This window comes from Argiope bruennichi, chromosome 11 (assembly GCF_947563725.1).
Source record: "Argiope bruennichi chromosome 11, qqArgBrue1.1, whole genome shotgun sequence".
NCBI classification, from domain to species: Eukaryota; Metazoa; Arthropoda; class Arachnida; order Araneae; family Araneidae; genus Argiope; species Argiope bruennichi.
Genome location: NC_079161.1, coordinates 29,838,773 through 29,861,083, shown reverse-complemented (window position 1 = coordinate 29,861,083; position 22,311 = coordinate 29,838,773). Strand labels below are relative to the sequence as shown.

Sequence of the window (22,311 nt, the reverse complement as noted above, 5' to 3'; positions counted from 1 at the left end):
GTAATTTAAATCGTCCGTTGATAATGGTTGCCATGCCAACAATCAGAACACAATGCGCATGCGTGAATTTTCAACGCCAGTTACGGTAACGCAAATGCGTGAATTTTTCTACCGCAGTTGGGGTAGCGCTATGCAGATTAGACATTTTTAATTTCCTTTATTCTGTTTTATTTTAATTCAAAAGTACTTCAGAATGAATCTGAAACATGGATTAATTAACAATGTTTAATTTTAAATGCATAAAACATTAAGAAAATAAACAGAATCGTTTGAAATAATTAGCCGTAAAATGTTAACCCTAGCCTTATTACTGTTGGGAGAAAAAAACAACTACAGCCTTACTCATTTGGCGGTGGGGAAAATGGAAGATTTTTTTGGCGGGAAAGTTAGTTTTTAATTAATAATTAAAATTCTAATCAAAATTTCAAAAAAAAGGGACCCCAGGTGCACATTCCCGACCTCTAAGGTATACATGTACCAAATTTGGTAGCTTTATGTCAAATGACCTGGCCTGTAGAGCGCCAACACACACACACACACACACATTGAGCTTTATTTTAAGTATAGATTAAAAAGTAAAAATACTTTTTTTTGTCAAGAAATTAAAAGTTAGAACAAATCGTTTATTATCTCTAGATTAACTTAAATTTATAATACATTTTAGTATTTTTGAAATGACTTTTGGGAAGTTATCCGTTTTTTATGAAATAAATTATTTTATATCTTTCTCGTATTATTTTCTGAGCTCCACATTACTACTATTTTTGCTTTGATCTCCAACATTTTGATAAAAAAAAAAAAAAATTCTTCTACTTTAAGAGATTCATAAAGGACTTTTTAAAAAAAATCATTTTTCTATTATTGTTTTTAAATCTTTAATGTATTTTCTAAATGATATCATCAAAGATGCTACTAATTGACATTTACGAGAAGATAGATTTACTCTGTTATAAAATACCCAATCTTTCACTGGCATAAGAATCTGTGAACCATCTGGCATTACAATCTAGAACCATCATGCCAATCTGGCAGTTTCGTTGAAGCAACAACTTTCTGTATTATCTTTATTAACTTTTTATTTAAAATACGGATATGAAATTAAAAATATATGCAGTGGCACAAAAAATTGAGAGTACACCTTACTTTTACATGATAAACCCGACTTTCAATATAAATAACACATTACCGGAAAGTGCAAACACGTTTTTATTTTTACACATAACAAATGGTTTAATTTAGAGTAAAAATAAAGGAAAATCGTCGAAAAACTTGTAAACTGAAAAATTTCAGAAGCATTTTAAATACACATACGCAGAATTTTGCCTCAAAAAATTGAGAATACACCAATGAAATTCTTGTAATATCTCGCATAGAAAGAACGTGCCAGTATTTAGTTGCATGTCTTTTGGCTTTTATAATGACCTCTTAACGTCGTGGTACCGATTCGACCCATTTTTGGTGGTATCTGAAGATATTTTACCCCTTTCTTCCTGCAGTACTTGTTTTAAATGGGTTTTGTTTTTAATTTTGCGTTTTTGGACTACTGTTTCGAGTGTGGCCCACGAATATTCAATGTTATTGATGTCGGGGTACTGTGGTGGTGTGTGTAACTGCTGTTTACAATGAAAAAGACACCATATTTTGACCTTAAGTGCATTCTGTTTGGGGTCGTTGTCCTACTGGAAAATGAAATTTCCATCTAAACTCAAATGTTTAGCACTTTCCTTTAGATTGCTGCGAAGTATATCCAAGTAAACCCTATCGTATATAATGTCATCTATAAAAATTAAATTTCCTATCCCAGATGAAGCCATGCAATCATGACGTAGTCACCATCATGTTTAACTGCAGTATCTAAAATTTTTGAATCCAAAGCCGTATTAGGATTCCTCCATACTTAACGATGACTGTCAATGCCAAAAATGTTGAGTTTTCTTTCATTGCTAAATATACATTTCTTCCAAGGGTTATTGGTCTTCAATTGATGAGTTTTTGCAAACTTTAAATGCTTTTTCTGAATTTGCAAGCTGATGTACGGTTTCTCTCTAACAATGCGACTTTTATATCCGGCTTGTCTAATTTCATTTCACACAGTTTCAGCACTTACATTTTCGTCTATGATTTGAAAAGTTTCTGCAACAAGTTGGATGAACCATATGGTCGCAGCAATCTAAAGGAATGTGTTAAAAATTTGGGTTTAGATGGAAATTCCATTTTCCATCAGAACAACGACCCCATACAGAATGCACCTAACGTCAAAATATGGTGTCTTTTTCATTTTAAGCAGCAGTTACACACGCCACCACAGTACCTTGACATCAATGCCATTGAATATTCGTGGGCTATACTCGAAAAAGTGATTCAAAAACACAAAATTAGAAAGAAAACCCAATTAAAACAAGTGTTGCCAGAAGAATGGGGTAACATATCTTCCGATACCACCAAAAATGGGTCGAATCGGTACCATGATTTTTAGAGGCCATTATAAGAGCCAAAAGACATGCAACTTAATAGAGAGAGTTTGCTTCTATGCGTGATATTGCAAACATTTCATTGGTGTATTCTCAATTTTTTGAGGCAAAATTCTGCGTATGTTTATTTAAAATGCTTCTGAAACTTTTCAATTTAGAAGTTTTTCGTTGATTTTTCTTTATTTTTACTCTAAATTAAACCATTTGTTACGTGCAAAAATAAAAACATGTTTGCACTTCCCAGTAATGTGTTATTTATGTTGAAAGTCGGATTTATCAAGTAAACGTAAGGTGTACTCTCAATTTTTTGAGCCACTGTATATTTTTTAACTTTTGATGACTGTTCATGCTTTTTTTTTTCTTATGATATTCACTACCACTTAATTTCCACATAATACTGCTCGGTTTTTGTGATAAAAAAATATTGCTCCGCAATTTTTTTAAAGGGGGATTAAAAGCTTTTTATTTGTACTATTTTATATATTTTATATAAAATATATTTTATAATTTGTGATTATAAATATTATAAATCATTAGTATAGCAAAACGATCTTCAATATAAGGAGATTTATTGCGGAGAGATGTATTATTACAAATTCGTAACAATATAATAGGGGGAAAATAATTCATTTTTCCACGCTTTTTGAATATCAATAAAAGTAAAAATGCTGTACTTATTATTCTTTATTTAAAGAAAAATATGAAAATATGAATCTGCTTGAGTAAGTTTAAATAATTGCTCAAATACTTTATGATTATTTTCAAAAATTTTATCTGTAAATATCAGGAATTCATTTTCGTACCAGTTTTTTTTTTTTTTTTTTTCTTTTTTGACATATCTATCTGCACTAGAATTTTAATCAACATTGATCAGAAAAATAATTAATAATTATTCCTGATGACAATTACATATCGACATCAAATTTTATTTTTAACAATTATGATCCTATCTCTTTCTTTACTTCATGTTCAAGAATATAGAAATTAAACATAAGAATTTTAACAACGGAATTAGGGATTCCATTCAAATGGTTCAAATCAAATGTACTTGTAAATGTGATTTAGAAATATATTGTTGGAAGCAAAAAGATATGATGACACAGAACAATACAAGACATTATGAAGTTAGATTGTGGCGGATCGGTATGCGTGAGGATAGAACCTGGGACCTGCTGGTTCGCAGCCCAGTAACATGACCATGATACAAAAGCAATTGCTCGGGTAGCGTAGTTGTTAACTGGCTTATAAGCTTTTCACCACAGACTCTCCCTCCAGTGAGTTGGAGGTGAGACGAATGATATGGCTGTTGAGTGGTGATGTAGTAGTTGTTGATTCTAATGCGCTCGTGCCCATTTGAGCATTGCCAAGCGTCATGGCGAGTGAGCGTGTGTGGGTGAGTGGTTGCTGCGTCAAGTGAATCTGGCGACTTTGGTGGCAGGTAGATGGTGCCACAACACCTGTACGAAGGTTCATCGTCCGAGGTCACAAATGTGGCGGATTGGAATGAGCGAGAATAGAACCTGGGACCTTGTGGTTCGCAGCCCAGTAACATGACCATGATACAAAAGCAATTGCTCTGGTAGCGTAGCTGTTAACTGGCTTATAAGCTTTCACTACAATTGAGTGCTAAATCCAACTTGATGCGAATTGACTCCATGACATTTAATGAAAGATAATGATTCTCTAAGACAATTAAGTGGAGTAGTTTATTGCCTAAAATTTATTTTAATTCGTTCCAAGTTTGTGACGATGATGAAATTATTGAAATGGCGAACTTCTATGTATGTCTACTTTTAATCTGACCTGGAAAAATTTTGCCGGAGCCTAGATAACAACGTAATCTTCACATTAATGAATAATAAATAATGAATTATTCATATCAATTTATTTATAAAATAATTAACCCATAATAAATAAAAAGGTTTTAATATGAAATTATTTTTTAATTTTTCCACTCGACTCTATCTTTTACTTTTTCGTATATGTAATATAGAGAAAGTAATAATCAACAAAAAATTTGAACTCCAGATGTTGACGAATCTCCGCGTTTTACATCTTCTTGAGTTCTAAAAACACATTTTTGGAAAATATCTGTCTGTCTGTGACAAAGATATCTTTGAGCTAGAAGGATGAAATTTGGTATAAAGGCTTAAAACCAAATTTGTAGATTTCTGTCAGATTTTGAGCAAAATCGTTCAGAGGAAACGATCGTTTGAATATGTCTTCACGATTGTTCGAATATGTTAACAAAATATACAAAGCGAATGTAGATTATAGACAAAATTCAATACACGGATTTAATATCTATATTAAAGACACCTGCCAAATTTTTAGAGAAATCTAACAAAGGATTGAACATCTGTTTTTCTATACTTTTAGAAAAATGTAAGTGCAAATTTGGTATGGGATTTTGAGACTTTAACTGTAGTTATGTGTTTCAATCGATTGGGAAAAGCGCGTCTGAAACCCAAATTAGATTTTTAGAATACTTTTGACAGCATGCCAGTGATGATTAATTGATTTAAAAAAACTTGCGAAGGATCGCACGATAAATCCAGTAAAAATGTTAAATTCACGACAAAAATTAATATTTCGTGATTATTGTGTGCCAATGTCATGCAAAACATTCGCTGGGATGACATTTCTATTAGAGATTATGCGAGAAAGTTTTGCAGAGACCACTTCCATTGGTTTTAACTAATAAATAATAATTTAAACTGGAATGCAGTAAAGGAAAATGCATCCCATAACAATGTTTAAATTTCAGAATCTAAAATCCAGGAAAGTGCGTAGACAGTTTGATATTTCACTTAGATTCCACAGAGCGATCTTTCCAACGGACATGTTTGAGCAGCTGGATTATTAAATTACTATGCGGTATTTGCTGTATTAGTCTTACGATCACAAATATACCGTTGAAAGTGAATCATCTTTCGGGGAACTTTCTGACTGTCACATTTCCTATGAGACATGCTCAATTAAGCAGGGTTTAAAACATTCTAATAAATAAATTTGATTGAAAAAAGGGAAATTGAAACAGAATTGTAATATATGATTCAACTCAGAATTGTTGATTATAAATTCACTTAAATAGTGAGAAAACATTGTAATGGCAAAAGTTTGTACGTTGGCATGTTATTTTCAACAGAACAATGTTTTTAAATCGATCAAAATTTGTAGAAGACAAATATTTGGATACAAGTTACCAAATTTGGCACAGAATTATCTTTTGGGCTAAAGGTACACGTTAAGAAAAGCGTTTTTTGAAAATTGTAATTTTGTTTTTAAGTAAAAATTAATTCAGATTTTAACGTTTTTCTTCAATAATTTCAGAGCATATATCTGCATAACTATTTTGGCAACACTTTAATATTAGACAAATTAACTTCGCAGTGATATCAATATTATTTTCTTGCAATATTTTTATTTTTTATTTTCATAAATAATACAAATTAGTTTTAAGCATAATTTTGTAATGATGATTTTCCCTTTGTTTTAACGACTTTAACAAAATAGCAAAATTTATATGCAAGTTGATCGAGTCCTTTTAAACCCTTTGAATTCAAAACACTATTTCATATAGTTAGGGAAGTAAAGTCTACCTACAGCAGAATGAATATGCTGAATTGTGTGAGACAATTTACAGCGTCCCTAGCAGCGAAATTAAGAAATTACAAAAGATGACAAAGAAAAAATTAAAAGATTTATCGTCCAAAAAAGTCTAGTTAGAAAAATTTACACTATATCATATTAAACAGGAAAAAGTATCATGGAGTTATCTGAAAAATTGGCGGAGATATTTACGATTAAATTTATGAAATTTTCGTAATTTCAAAACAAGTTCATTTTAAAAATAAAGGACATATATTTTGGAATGTTGCAAGTTGCTGAACTCAGGAAACACTATTATCATATAGTGTTTCCTGAGTTCAGCAACGCCGAAGTGATATTTAAGTAGTGAAGAAAGTAAATAAAAAATAATTTGAAAAATCTAAAATATTATTCGAGGGTTGGAATTCTATTGAAAATATTTTTCAAATTTAGGACGAATCCTTTTTTTAAAACACGGAGAGCTCATTATTTTAAATGCAAATATCACTTCCAACTTAAGATAACTGCATGAAATCTTTTCCTGTGTTTTTATTATGGTATAATGCATATTATTCTAACTGGACTTTTTGGTGGTTCTCCTTTATTTGTTGAATTTTTTCTGTAACTTTCCGATTTCGTCGCTAAGAACGCTGTAACCTGTTTTATGTCATTTTATAAGTAATCACTTTAGTCCCTTAAAGTGATTACTGCTAGTTACTGTTACAGTTAGTTTTGCTATGTGCAGACATCTTGTTTGGCTTCGCCCGTTGGTACCATATAAGTATTTTAACTTCTAAATTTAATGTAATTAACCATTCCTGTCTTAATTGTTAATGTCCTGTAAATTTTGTTTATTCTAAATAAATTAACTATTTTTCTTTAAACGTTTCTTCTTTCCTTAATCAGTACCCTAGACACTAATCCAAATGGGATTGAATGGGCATTTTGTCCCACTCAGTCTTACATATATAGTTAATAACTCAAAAACACAACAGTTAATGAATGAAATTGGTAATTTGTCTTACTACTAAATGTGCAAGTTATGTGCAAAATTTTAGTTTAAATAAATCGATCAAAAGGTGTTCAAAATTCTTACTTTCTTCACTATACTACGAAGTACGAAGCATTCATGTAAGAGCGCTGAAAATAAAAATCTGAACACTCACGTCTACAGCCTCTTTCATAGTCCACAATTTATAAAACAGCGTACGTAGTATTAGTGACAGCGCGAACCTAGTGTTGAAAAAGCCACAACTTTGTACAATAAACAGATGAAGAAGTAAAAAAATATGTAGTATAGATTGTGTTTAAAATTAATTTTGAAAAACAATTTGAAATTAAAGAAAAATTGCACAAAATTAAGATTTACCAGGCTACAGAAAATCTATTTTTTTTTTAGTTCTAAAGTGATGCAATAATGGTTTTTGTACAACAATATACTTCGAAGATATGGAAAGAAAACGTCAAAAACATATTAATCCTTAATTAATTAAAAATCTAATTAAAAAATTTTAAAACATCTTTCTTAATGCGCACCTATTACCCAAGAAGTAGCTATGTGACAAATTTGTTAGCTTTAGATACGATGATCCAGCCTGACATTATGAACGATTTTTATATCTAACTCAAGGAATTTATAAAGAAAAAAAAAAATCGTCAGTTTAAAAACATTATCACACGTTAAAGTATTCCAGATTTTGAAACATCTCAATTAACAGGTTAAAACAGATTACAAATCGATTGCATGAACTATGCGTCAGTGCCATGGCGTCACAACAAATTTAAGTCTTCATTTACACGAGAAATATTTCGAAACGATAGTGCAAATTTAAATTTGAAGGCAAACACGGATCGGTTACTGAATCATCAACGAATCAATACAGCTGGCGTTTTCACAAAGAAAAAAAAAATACAGTAACGAATAGAAAAGATAGCGAAAAATCGTTTGGTTTTTTTTTTTTTTTTCTGTTCTGGTTTTGATGCAGCAATATAATTAGTTTGAAAAATGCTTATTTGAAAATACATCAATCAAACAAACGATAATTTCTTGATTTCATTGCTTCCTTTAGTGCATTTCTTGCGCAATCTATTTCCGAGTGTCTTCTAAATAATTTTAGAAAACAACGGCGTTACGATTTCATCAGGAAATGTAGAAGTACAACCCTTTTGGAACAAAAATCAATCTAACTCCTGATCTAATTATTGTTCCATTAATTGTGGCTTGTATGTATGTAAATTATTTCTTTGTTTACCATAGATTTTTTTGCAAAGTTGCCGGACATGAAAAATAATTATGAAACAATACACATAGTAATAATAGCACTAGATGGAATAGATAGATAGTCAAATAAAAAAACATTACGCGTGATTTTGAAAATTAAAAATTATCATTTACAATTAAAATTTATCCATACATTCCCTTTGAAATGTCTACTACTAATTTAAGTAATCCCCAAAGAGATGGCATTAGTTATTTGGGATATATACTGGAATTTGAGTCTATATAAGAGCGCAAGGGATATTTGAGATATCTGAACATCCAAAGCGATATTTTGCCTTTCGAAATAATTACCATTTAATTACAGACTAGCCGCTATTAGCAACCAGCTAGTTTACTGGTTGCGTTTAATTTCAATTGAATCTCTTATGCATAACTTTATTCATATGATTCACTCAACGAAGCATTTTCAAACCATCAAATTATGACAGAGTTTAAAGCAGAGTTGTTTTTTTAATAGACTTACACTTGTTCAGCGTATTGTGTGAATGAACCTTCCTAATGTCAAATATCATGACATCACAAGGTCATTAGCTGTATGAGAGATCTATCTTTTAATTTCATGTTGTATTTCGCATTACTGTAGATTCATTTACTAATTACCACTATAAACTAGAGATAATAAAATAAATAATATAATATAATAAGATAATAAGATAAATAAATAAAATAAAAATCTCTAATAAGAAAAATGAGATAATAAGCGATGGAAGATTTTAACGATTGAAAAAAGCATGCAGTTAAATATTTGGCGATATAATGAATTTAAATTTCATTAAAAAAATAAAAATTGTTCAAAAAATATTTTTTTAAAAATCGTCACCCATTTTTAAAAAATGCGCGGGAGTTAAAATGGCGCGAATTAAAAAAAAAAAAAAATTAATTTTAGAACGGTATAAAAATAAATTCTTTTCAAGAATATTTTCGGAATTTTTCATGAAAGAATTCCAAAATCGCTCTGGAATTTTAGTTAATTTAAATTCTAATTAAAAAATTTTAAAAAAGCTCAGATGTGTGCATTTTTACCTCCAAATTATATGTATAACAAATTTGATAATTTTAAATTAGACTGTCTACTTTTTAGAGTATCAATACATACACATCCTGCTTTAGTATAAGTAGAAATTTAAATTTAAAAAAAATCTGTAATTCGATGCACTATTCAGAAAAGAATTAAGCAAGAATTAAGTATAAAATACATCATTTCTGATATGGAAAATTTTTAATTTCTAATTTCACTGGGCATCCTGGTGAAAGAAAAAGATTTTGACGTCATATGACATTTATCACGTGACATCATAATCACGGAAATAGATTCAATTTGGTAATTCATTTTGGTTAGGAAAACTAATTTTAAAAAAGACAAGGTATTAATTATAATAGTTGTCTTTTTAAATAATTCTAAAAATAAAACTCAAAACTTCGAAAATTAATAAGAGAAGACACCTTCTGAAACCAGATGGAATTCAATCTAGATTGGAATTAGGAAACCAGATGGATGAAAACGAATGAAATTATTCATAGAAGATTCCTTCAAGTTCGATAATAACTATATAATAATTATACGCATAATAATAACTATATGCAAAAAAAAGTCATGAAATTAATCTCAGTTGGAAAAAAAGTCCTTTTAAAAGTTTCTGCAATATTATACTAAAAAAAACCTACCTTTTATTTAACATTAATGAAAGCCACATTTAAAAAATTATCTTCTAAGTTACTACAATCTCTAATGAGAGTTTTGATCTAAATCAGCCATTAGCAACTTTTCTACATGAAATATATATAAAAAATAAATATTGCAATCGTCAAACACTCCCACCCCACCCCGAATTTTGATGATTCTTGGTGTTTTAGTCCCCTAAAGCGAAAAATACACTTTTGGAATCGTACCTTTCTGTCTGCGAATAATATAGCTCATAAATACTTTGAACTAAAGGGATGAAAAGTTGTATATGATCATAATAACAAATTTGCATATATATATATATATATTTATTTCACCTTTTAAATTTTTCTACGGTCCCCCTACATAAAAATAAGTATTGAAGTAAGAGTTTTTCTTACAATACGCTCATTACAAAAAACCGACATACCTGCATATTTAAAATTAACTGAATTATAATGAAACCAAAGAGATGACACATACTCGTTTTTCTTTCCATTCAAAATACAGCTGCTTCAGTGAAAATAGAGATCATATAGATTTATGATCAAGGTTTTCGTAGCAACATGCGGGATTGGTCTCCTCGAAACTTTCTTGCATATTCTATAATAAAGATAGTATCCCCACCCCACCCAACATAAAAATTGTACCATGGATCCCCCACATGAGCATGTGGCCAATTGTGATGAGCGAGGATAGAACCTGGGACCTTGTGGTTCGCAGCTCAGCATCATGACCACAATACAAAAGCAATTGCTCATTCAGCGTAGCTGTTAATTGGCTTATAAGCTTTCACTACAAGCATTTTATACAGTGACGAAAAAGAGAATGTTTTTTTCTTGGAGGGGTGCCGGGAGGGATCCACCAATTTAGTCAAAATTTGATACATAATTATACTTATAATAAATAAGATTACATAAATTTCATTTAGCCAAATAAAGACATTTTAAGTTATTTCATTTGCATGAATGTATGCTACAGATCTACATTTTAAATGCTATACTTGTGACGCAAATTCTATTTATCTTATTCTATACTTTTTATAGTTATTATATTCATTTGTATTCGGATGGCCCTACTTCCTCTGAACGGATTTTTTTTTTGGCATGAAGTCCATATATTAAATGTCATCTGTCTAGTTCAAAGCTTTTTTTGGATTATCGTGTTCACAGACATACAGATGCAATTAAAAATGTGCTTTTTGGATTCAGGGGGATCTAAAACATGTAAATTCATCAAAATCTCAAGTTTTAATATTTTTTGCCGATTAATATAAACATATGTAATGATATATCTTAATCTAATTTAAGTCTTAATTAATTTTCCAATTTTTATCTTAAGTCAATCTATATTAAATTCATTCTAAAATGGTCTGTTATTTCCTGATCCAATTCCACTTTTTTTTTATTTAATAAATTGCACACGCGCTCTCTAAAATTGCCAAATTCAACATTTTTTCTCATTTCGAGTGAAGGAATAAAAATCCTTAATGCTTACCACATTTCTTTAAAGATTCCTTAAAATTCCATTGCCTAAATCAACAAGTGTCAAAGAACTAATTTTCAAAATCTCATTATAAAATCCCTCAGGGAAAAATTTCTGTCTCTTTTGTTCTTTTTGCTTTTCTGCTCTTGTGTCTCGATGTAGACGAACGTATTTCTTACTGCTTATTCTTTGTACATAAACTGTGCCTCCTGTGATGAAATAAATCAGAGTTTTAAATTTTCTAAAATTTCTTCTATTCGGCCATGCAACTGCCAAAATATGATTATATATATAATGAAACCACATTTTTTAAGCAGTTTCGTGGTCGAATAGAGAAGATTCTTTGAAATTTTAAAACTTCCGATTTATTCCGCCCCGGGAGGTATAATTTATGTACAAGCAAGAAGCGACGAGATACATCAATTTACAGCACGACACAAAAGCAAAAGAAAAAGAGATAGAAATATTTTTCCCAAGTAATTTTATACTGTGAGATTCTGACAGGGATTGTCTTAACACGTGTCGATTTAGGTAAGGGAATTTAGGCATCTTTTAAAAGAATTTGCTTATAATAACACATTTTTATCCCTTCACTCGGTGAACTTTGGAAAATGCTCATTAACAGCTTAACTGTTTTGCCCGTATGCCATACGTGCATCGATTTATCGAATTTTGATATTTGTAAGCAAAAAATAAACCATTCATAACTATTATAATTCAAAATTAAAATTACTTAGAATACATAAATAAATCAAGTATTCAATGGATTTTCATTTGAATCGAAAAAAGAGCATATTCCCACAATAGAAGGTGTCATCTTATTAGATAGTAAAGAAAATAAAACAGTGAAGTGGTTAAAATAGTTTCACAGAGCTCGTGTAGCCTTGATTAAATAAAATAGATGGAATTGGATCAGGAAGTAAGATACCATTTTAGAATTAATTTAATATGGGTAAAATTAAGATAAAACTTTGGAAATTAATTAGGATTTAATTTAGATTGTTAAAATATCATATTACATATATTTGTATACCTCGACCACGCGAAAGTAAAAATCGTAATCTGGAATATTTTCACTAAATCGATACATTGGGATTCGAATCAAGAAGTTAGTGATTATTGTCTCCTAAAAGTAATAAATGTATTGAAGCATTATGAAGCTCATATATTTGCAATATATTTATCTCAATACAATACTTTTATGAAACTCACTTGGAATCGGAACAGCTGTGGCTCCAGTTGTTGTTCCCAAAACGACTTCCTCTTGTTCAGCAGCGACTGTACTCTGAGATTCTTTTGATATGTTAGCAGCAGTTGATGCGGCTTCTGCCAGCGTTGTTTTTTTGCTGGTCACAGTGGAGGAAACAGACGTTGTCGTTTCTTTCTTGTCAGAAAGATGCGTCTCATTGTTATGAACTTCTGCTACTGGGGTTGTCGTATTATCAGATTTGATGGGTATATTATCCGATTCGTTACGACTGGAGGTTTCTAAACTATCTGATGATGAATTCTGGAAATCAAAATCGAAGATATCATCAGACGATGAATTGTATCCCTCGGAATCAACATCGGTACTGTAGTCTAAAGGATCGCTTTCGAAAAGATTGGGTTCTGAGGCTGCAGGTGGAGCGTCTGCATCGTTGTCGAGAGCTTTCTTGCCACTTCCGAGGAAGAAATTTCCGAAATTGAAACTCCTCGCCTCGATGCAAGGTCCGATGACAACCACAAGAAAGAAGATGCAGATGAAAAGCTTCATGATGAGATGGTTTGTAAAAGGGATGAGTCAAAAATTCGTAGAGATAATATTGTAGTCGTCCTCAAAATTACATCCGAAATCTGAAAGAATATAATATTAATATTAATATATCTTATGTGAGAAATGCTTTCATAGAATTTCAAATAAACCATTGAATCATTTGAATATTAAAATAATCTTTAAAATTAAGAGATTGTACATAGAGTTTCTAAAGCTTTATTATATAATAAAAAGATTTTTAGATGATTTATTAAATCATCTAAAAATTCTTGCCGTCATCTTGCCGTTTCTTGCCGTCATTTTTTTTAGATAAAAAGTTATACAAAAATCAGGAAAACTTGAAAAGTTTATAATTTGACATCTAACTGAGATAAAAAAAAAAAAAAAAAATACTGTTTAAACAGAACAAGAGAACATAAAACATTTTATTTTCCCTGTAGTCAAATGTTTCACTAATTTCTTTTTCTAGACAACTTACTATATAAGATAAGATGCATGATCAAATTATGGTGTCTATCATTCAGCAGTTTGGAGCCGCGGTGGTCTGGTGGTAAGGTCTAGGAACCGGAAGGTTCTAGGTTCGAGACCCGATTCCACCAAAGAACCATCATGTATGTGGGTCTGCTGCACCAGCGAGAGACCGAATATCCTTCCATCGATGTGGTGCAAAAGTTTAGAAAGAGGGTGCCAGTTCATGTGTGTCCTTGTCATCTGACAGCGACTCAAAATTGCGAAGTCCATTCAAAAATAGCCTTAGTGTTTCTTGCCGTCAATAACATTACTGAAGTGAATAAAATTCAGTAGCACATTTATCAGAAACCGGCAACCGAAACCCTAACCTGATCCCAGAGAATACTGACTTTCAAGTTTCCCATCCTTACTGCCCCCATCTCCAATATATTCTTAACCACTTCACCGTCAAATATAATGTACAACACTTTTTACAGTATTCAGTAACATTTCTTTCGATCGGTGAATAAGTTTTAGAAAGAATTTTTTTTTCTGTCATTATTATCATTTGCCTATAAAAGGTTATTAAAAATTCCTCTACGCAAGTTGGAAGGGAAAGGTAGATTCCTTTTCATCTAAGTTACTATTTTAAAATTGCTTTCATTCCTTAAACAAAAATCAACAAGAATGATCTTCCCGAAACATTCTCGCATCCCTCGTACTAATTCACCCACACCTCTCCCCACATAAAATTGTGGACCTTGGATAATGCCACGGATACCTTGAATTACGTTCACTAACGCCATGCAAAGTAGTTACATATTACAGACTTTTGACATGAATCTGCCATTTTTACTGAATCGATTTTGAGAAGACATGATTTTCACATCTTTTTGCTGAGAGATTCACACCAAAATCTGAAACTATAATTGTAATCACAACGCTACATAACCAATTTCATTGATTTAAATGATGGCACTTGTGAATTATCGTATTTATATTTATGAAGTACGAACCGACAGATGGTAAACCGCACCACAGATTTGGTTCAAAATTTGATATGAATCTCTATTTTAGATGCTAAACATATGTACCAAATTTTATTCACATAGCTATTTGCGTTTTATAATTATTGAGTCTATTTTTACTTAAACAGCTAGACAGATAGACTTCCTCTGAACATATTTTGCTCAACATTGGATCGAAATCTATAAATTAATGAAAAGATTGTATATGAAATTTTATTTGTCTACCTCAAATGTTTTTGAGTTCTCTTTGTTACAGAGAGACAGACGAGCTGATTGACAGATAGGCATAATGCAAAAAAATATGTTTTTTGGACTCGAGTAGGTCCGAAACGAAGAATTTCATCAAAATCTCAAATTTGAATTTTTCCACGATTACATTACCATCTCTACACTTCGTTTATGGTGTAATGAAAAAAATATTACATATTGAAGCAACCATAGGTAATATTTATACTGCTATCGAATAATTTAATAATTATGAAAAATAAACAATATTAAAGTACAAATATTATAAAAATATTTTACAAATCTAGGCTTGTTACAAAATTTATATTATTGAAAAGTTTTGTAGTTTTTAGCAAGTACCAAAAGTTCATATTAATCGGCAAGAAATGAAAATTTATCACTGCATTTTAAAAATATTTCAAGAAATTAATTATTTTTTGGAAATATAGTTCTGTCAATTAAATGCAAACAATAATGTTTTATGGTAGAAAGTAAGAATTTATCGTTTGATTTTTCATTTATATTGGAAGAAAAAAATCGTCTGCTTTTCTTAATTAATACTGGAATCAAGATTTTTTTGTTGCGCATTTAAATATTTCATTTATAATTATTAAATGGTGCAAAAGGAAATTTATCATTAATTTTTTTAAAAAAATATTCTTTGGCACTATTGTATTTATTATTAACTGTAGTATTTTATATTTTACTTATTTATTATTACAGAGATTTTAATACAATATACTCTCAACAATACATCAGATATCAAACAAAAGAACCATGAAATTAACAAAAATTCCGAAATAACAAGATTTATTAAAAAATATATATATATATAAAGAACTAAAAACCACACAGATTCTGGAAATTTTTAAAATGATCATTTTTTGCCATTAAATCTTCCTTGTCTTTATTTTTATCTAATTAGTTTTATCCAAGCTTTTAATCTTTACACCATGCTCACTTAAACAATTTCACACTAAGGAAATGTAAAAGTTTTATTTCATTTTTTTTTTCAAAACTAGCAACATAAATTATTGATATTAGAAACAATCAAAATTAGGGCTTGAAAGATAACTTTTTTGCACCTAAGATATTGCTATTATCGAAAAACTTTAAATACAAAAGTTGTCCCCTTAATAAGACGCTAGTTTGGCTATTTGGTTTAATTTTCTATCTTCAATATTAAGGAAGTTATAGCTAAATGAAAATTTCCCCCTTTTCCATCATTTACACTCTCTTTGAGGTAGCAGAGCCATTTATGAGCTCATCCGAGATTTTTATATTTCTTACAACATATTCCAAGCCGGTTAAAAATTTTCCCGAAGTCACGTCAGGAAAACCATTGCAATAGTTAGTCTTCCTATCTACCTAAAGAAATATTTAGAGTTTTTAATAATAATAATGAAATTATTTCTATCTCCATGATACTGTAAACACATTTGAGTAAAAAAAAATGAAATAAAATTTAAAAAAAAAACCTTCGATTTAATGATGTTTTACATTTTTTGAAGAGTTTAAAAAAAAAAGAACCTGTTTGATTTAACAATGTTTCACATTTTTCCAAGAATTAAAATTAAAAAAACTGTTCGATTTAACAATGTTTCACATTTTTTCAAGAATGAAAAAAAAAAAAAAAAAAACTGTTTGATTTAATAATGTTTCACATTTTTCCAAGAATACAATTTTCGAAAAATAATAAGAAAAAAAAACTATATTGCTGTAAAACTGGACATAAAAGAAACATTCATATTATTTTTTAAATTAATCAACCATTTTCATTTTAAGAATATACTTTTAGGGTTCAATTTCTTTCCTCTGACATTCTAAGTCTCCGGAAGTAAATTAGATGTCTTCCGTCCAGTATTTCCGTTCTTTCTGTTTTTTATTTCCTCTTTCTAAGTAAGTTTACACGCGAAGTTAAGTCACTTTGCTAAAAGCATTGAAATATTTTTTCAGCTTAACATATAGACAATAATTTTGAGTTAATAATCAATTCATACTGAAATAATTTGTTACAAATTTTACAGAAGAACGTGCAATGTCCGCCAATTTCGACGTGCTTGACTTGTAAGACTTCTGTTAAGTTGTGACTTATGGTACTTTAAAAGCCCGCTGACAGTTATCTGTCGGCGATTTAAGCCGCGTGAGCGTCTCTTGTTTTTTCAGCAGCACCAACTGGGCCAAGAGTACGCCTTAGCTACTTCATGCGTCGTATTCGTTTGCACAACCCCTTTTTGCAGGGGGCACATTCTCACACCTCACAGAGAGAACACAGAAGAAAAAGAATGATGCCCGAACCGGGACTCGAACCCGGGACTCCCATATTACGGGGAAAACGCTCTACGCCTATGCCAGGACGCCGGCTGTAAGATTTTTACACTTGTATGCCTGATTTTTTTTTTTTTTTTTTTTTTTTTGCGTCTACTTAAAAGAGTTGTTTGGTCGTAATTAATTTAAAAAAGGATAGGTAAATAAATAAATAAAGTAAACCAAAATAGTAGAAGTTGTTTTAAAAAATTAATTTTGATTAAAATAAAAAAAAATTATAAATAAATAAATTTTTTATTCTAATTTACATTAACAATATATATAAAAAAACATTTTAATTTGAAGCATTGGTTTATATAAATTAAATGCTTAGAAAGATAGACTTGAAATCCTTTAAAATTTCCTAGCTCTCTAGTGGAGTTAAAAATTTATGACGTCATAAATTTGTATAATATTACTTACGGAAAAATAATTGACAAAATTAAATACTGTTATAATATAAAAAGCAAACACTTTTCAGAAAATTTTCGATTGCTTTAAACTTTATAAATGTCCTAATAAAAAAAACCCAAATAACTTCATTTGTAGTCGTAAAATTCCATGGTGAATTTGATATATGTAAGTCATTGCATTTTTGATTCATTGCATTTACATATTTCTGAAAGTGCATATCGACAAACGGTCAACCCCTTATTGGATTTGGCTAAAAATTTGATAAGTGTTTACACTAGAGATGTTAAATCTATGTTACTAAATTTTATCTTTCTAGCTCTCCTCATTCTGCAGCAATCGTGTTAACGTATATTCGGACAGCCGGACAGAAAGACTTGCGTTGAAGGGATATTGCTCAAAATTTGATAGAAATATACAAATTTGGTGCGAAGTTGTATACCAAATTTCATCTATGTAGCTATAAGTATTTTTTTAGACAGTTTCTAAAGATGTGTTTTTCGAGCTCAGAGAGATCTAAAATGTAAAGATTCTTTAAAATCTTGAGTTTGAGAGGCGATAACAATACTTTCTACTTCGCATGCGAGAAAGTAGAAAAAAAAATCAATTCTTACATTTTTAATATTATTATTCTAACCCAGAATCCATTCATACTATGAACAATAACTTTGTTAAGCTTTTATTTGGCACTTGGTAAAAAGTTGTAGTGGAAAAATATTTGGGATGCGTATACTAAATAGGTATACTATGAAAAATATTTTTTATATTCGATTTTAAGAAATTGTAGATAGTCATAATTTTATTTAATTAAGAATTTTTTATTAACTAAGAATTGATTTTCTAATTTTTAATTAATTAATTCTTAGAAATTTATATTAATCAATTTATTTTAATTGTTACGTAGACACGTGTCAATGCAGGTATGCTTACAATAATTGTTACGTAGACACGTGTCAATGCAGGTATGCTTACAATAATTGTTACGTAGACACGTGTCAATGCAGGTATGCTTACAATAATTGTTACGTAGACACGTGTCAATGCAGGTATGCTTACAATAATTGTTACGTAGACACCTGTCAATGCAGGTATGCTTACAATAATCGTTACGTAGACACCTGTCTATGCAGGTATGCTTACAATAATCGTTACGTAGACACCTGTCAATGCAGGTATGCTTACAATAATCGTTACGTAGACACGTGTCAATGCAGGTATGCTTACAATAATCGTTACGTAGACACCTGTCAATGCAGGTATGCTTACAATAATCGTTACGTAGACACCTGTCAATGCAGGTATGCTTACAATAATCGTTACGTAGACACCTGTCAATGCAGGTATGCTTACAATAATCGTTACGTAGACACCTGTCAATGCAGGTATGCTTACAATAATCGTTACGTAGACACCTGTCAATGCAGGTATGCTTACAATAATCGTTACGTAGACACCTGTCAATGCAGGTATGCTTACAATAATCGTTACGTAGACACCTGTCAATGCAGGTATGCTTACAATAATCGTTACGTAGACACCTGTCAATGCAGGTATGCTTACAATAATCGTTACGTAGACACCTGTCAATGCAGGTATGCTTACAATAATCGTTACGTAGACACCTGTCAATGCAGGTATGCTTACAATAATCGTTACGTAGACACCTGTCAATGCAGGTATGCTTACAATAATCGTTACGTAGATACCTGTCAATGCAGGTATGCTTACAATAATTGTTACGTAGACACCTGTCAATGCAGGTATGCTTACAATAATTGTTACGTAGACACCTGTCAATGCAGGTATGCTTACAATAATTGTTACGTAGACACCTGTCAATGCAGGTATGCTTACAATAATTGTTACGTAGACACCTGTCAATGCAGGTATGCTTACAATACCCATGTAAAGCATTTGGAATTGTAAATTCTTCATAGTCTTTAGTTATAATGAAGATGAATCTCTGTGTGTGTTGGCGCTGTATAGGCTAAATGGTTTGACTTAGAACTAAAAAAAATGTGTATACTTTGAAAGATGAAAATGTGCATCTAGGAGCCATTTTTTTTTTTTGAAATCTTAATAAGAATTTTAATTAATTAAGAATTAAGGGAAATGTAGGTGTTTTTCGTGATAACATATAAAAATATTATAATACAAAAATTATCTTTACATCATCTTAAAGCTCAAAAAATAGCAATAATAATTATTTTTTCAATAATAATCCTTTTAACATATAAATTAAGTTTCCCCTTTTAATAAATTTTAAAAATATTTTCTAAGAATTTATTTCGCACAAAATAAAAAATTAAGTTTAGCCTGCATGAGCACGTTACGCGTACATGAGAAAAGCAGCTTTTATCAACGTGTTGCCATCACGTTGACAAAAGCTCAAATTAGAAGAATGAGTTAACTCTTATTTCAAACTGAACACAGAAAAATGTAAGTTTCAGCTCTTATCTAGAAAAAGTTAAATGAACATGATGTTTTTTAGAAAGATAAATGCAAGAAAAAAATTTCTGGGAACTTTTAAATTATCTATATTATTAATTTAATAATTTTGTCTATTCGTATTTAAAACAAACTTTACAAATGTATATATATTATACAGAACCAGATCATGGGAGTCATATTTAGTAAAATATTCTTGAGACATTAACATGTTAAATAAAAGAAAAGTCCACTTTCTTGCTATTAAGTTTCGCAGTTGGTGCATATAATAAAAAAAATCATGCAAACAAATAGATAGACATTTTATAAAATGTATTTTTGGAAGATCTTGTGATAAAAGAAAATCGTCTGCATTTCACTATGCAGTTTTTTAAAAAAATATTTTTACATTTACTATATGTTTTTACATAAACAGCTAAATTACAGTTAAATGGAATCAAATAATTCGTCTGTGAATTAATTTGCTAAAATGTCGTTTTGAAAAATTATGATAAATTCCACAATAAATTGCTTACATGTATTTATTTTGTATTTTAATTTTAACAAATAAAAATGACAATCTGAACATTAAAAAAAATCTTAAGAGTACGTGATGGTACCACTAATATGCACTAAACAACCATAAAGGGTTTTAACTTTAATATTATTATACATTTTATTTTTTGTAATATGTAACAAATTTTATTTCTATTTTGGTATATAGTTTAACTTGGTGAGTTCATTTTCAATCAAATCATTCAATTTTAAAGATACGAGTATACGGTTTTTTCGTAATGATGTTATTATATATATATAAAAAAAATGTTTCTAATTGACTGAATTTTTCTAGAAGAGTCTCATAAAAATTTTAAAAATATAATTTTTGGAAAACTAACGGGATTTTTTTTTTATTAACATGATTTTATTTTATACATTAGTTTGAACTGCTTTATAATTTACGTTTATTTCTATTGTCATACATAAGACATCATTGCTGAGCGATTTTGTTTTCTGTGCTCAAAACATCAAATACATTCTAATATGTTTATCATGCTCCAAGGACTAATTCTTTAAAAATTGTTTATTCATTGTTTGGCTATAATTTAATTTTTAAAAAGCAAAAAAAAATAAAAAAAAATGGTAAAAATTCTGGAGGTCAATTGCCTTAAATTTAGAAACGAGGAAGAGTAATGCAAGCCTTTATTTTTCTCTTTTATAATTTATAACCTGATAGCACAAATATTCTTTATCCTGAAGTAAGATACTTGTACGTGGAAGATAAAGATGAATTGTAGCTAGATCGGCCATAAATTTGTCAAAAACAAGTAATAGAAACATTTTTTTCAAAAAGTCCGTCACTGTCAGTAGTCGTATTCATTCAATTTCCTCGTATATTTTTACTTGAAAAAGATTCGACTTATGAATATCTTAATTAAAGTAGAGAAAGTAACTTTATGAAAGAAATTCACAAATATTTATGAAAACAGAAATATGTCTCTGTGAAAGAAAACCAAATGAAGATCAAAATACAAGAAGTACAAAACGCCAGAAAGATAATTTTTATGTATTTTGGAGATTTACTTTCATGATTTTGTTTCAGATTTTATTAGCGCAAAAGCCAACTTCGGTTCTGTAGTGAATAACGCTATTTATGCTAATAACGGATACTGTGTGTGTGTGTATGTGTGTGTGTATGTGTGTGTGTGTGCATGTTTGTGTGTGTGAGTATATATATTTGTGCATGTTTTTATGTGTGTGTGTATGTTTGTGCATGAGTGCGTGTATGTATGTTTGTACGTGTGTGTGTGTATATATATATGTGTGCATGTTTGTATGTGTGTGTGTATGTTTGTGCGTGAGTGCGTGTGTGTGTATATATATATATGTGTGCATGTTTGTATGTGTGTGTGTATGTTTGTGCGTGAGTGCGTGTGTGTGTGTATATATATATGTGTGTGTGTGTATGTTTGTGCGTGTGTGTGTGTGTATATATATGTGTGTGTGTATGTTTGTGCGTGAGTGCGCGCGTGTGTGTATATATGTGTGCCTTTTTGTATGTGTGTGTGTGTATGTTTGTGCGTGAGTGCATGTTTATACGTGTGTGTGTGTATATATATATGTGCATGTTTGTATGTGTCTGTGTATGTTTGTGCATGAGTGGGTGTGTGTATGTTTGTACGTGTGTGTGTGTATGTTTGTTCGTATGTGTGTGTATG

General features: G+C 30.2%; 1 protein-coding gene across 1 annotated transcript in view; it reads right to left on the bottom strand.

Annotated features, from left to right (window-relative positions):
• Positions 1 to 22,311, bottom strand: part of LOC129957678 (uncharacterized) — a 41,339-nt gene that overhangs the window by 7,633 nt on the left and 11,395 nt on the right. The window contains exon 2 of the mRNA XM_056070126.1: positions 12,704 to 13,327. Within this exon, the coding sequence (XP_055926101.1) occupies positions 12,704 to 13,247 (544 nt within the window). The 5' untranslated portion in view covers positions 13,248 to 13,327. The remainder of the gene's footprint in view (positions 1 to 12,703; positions 13,328 to 22,311) is intronic.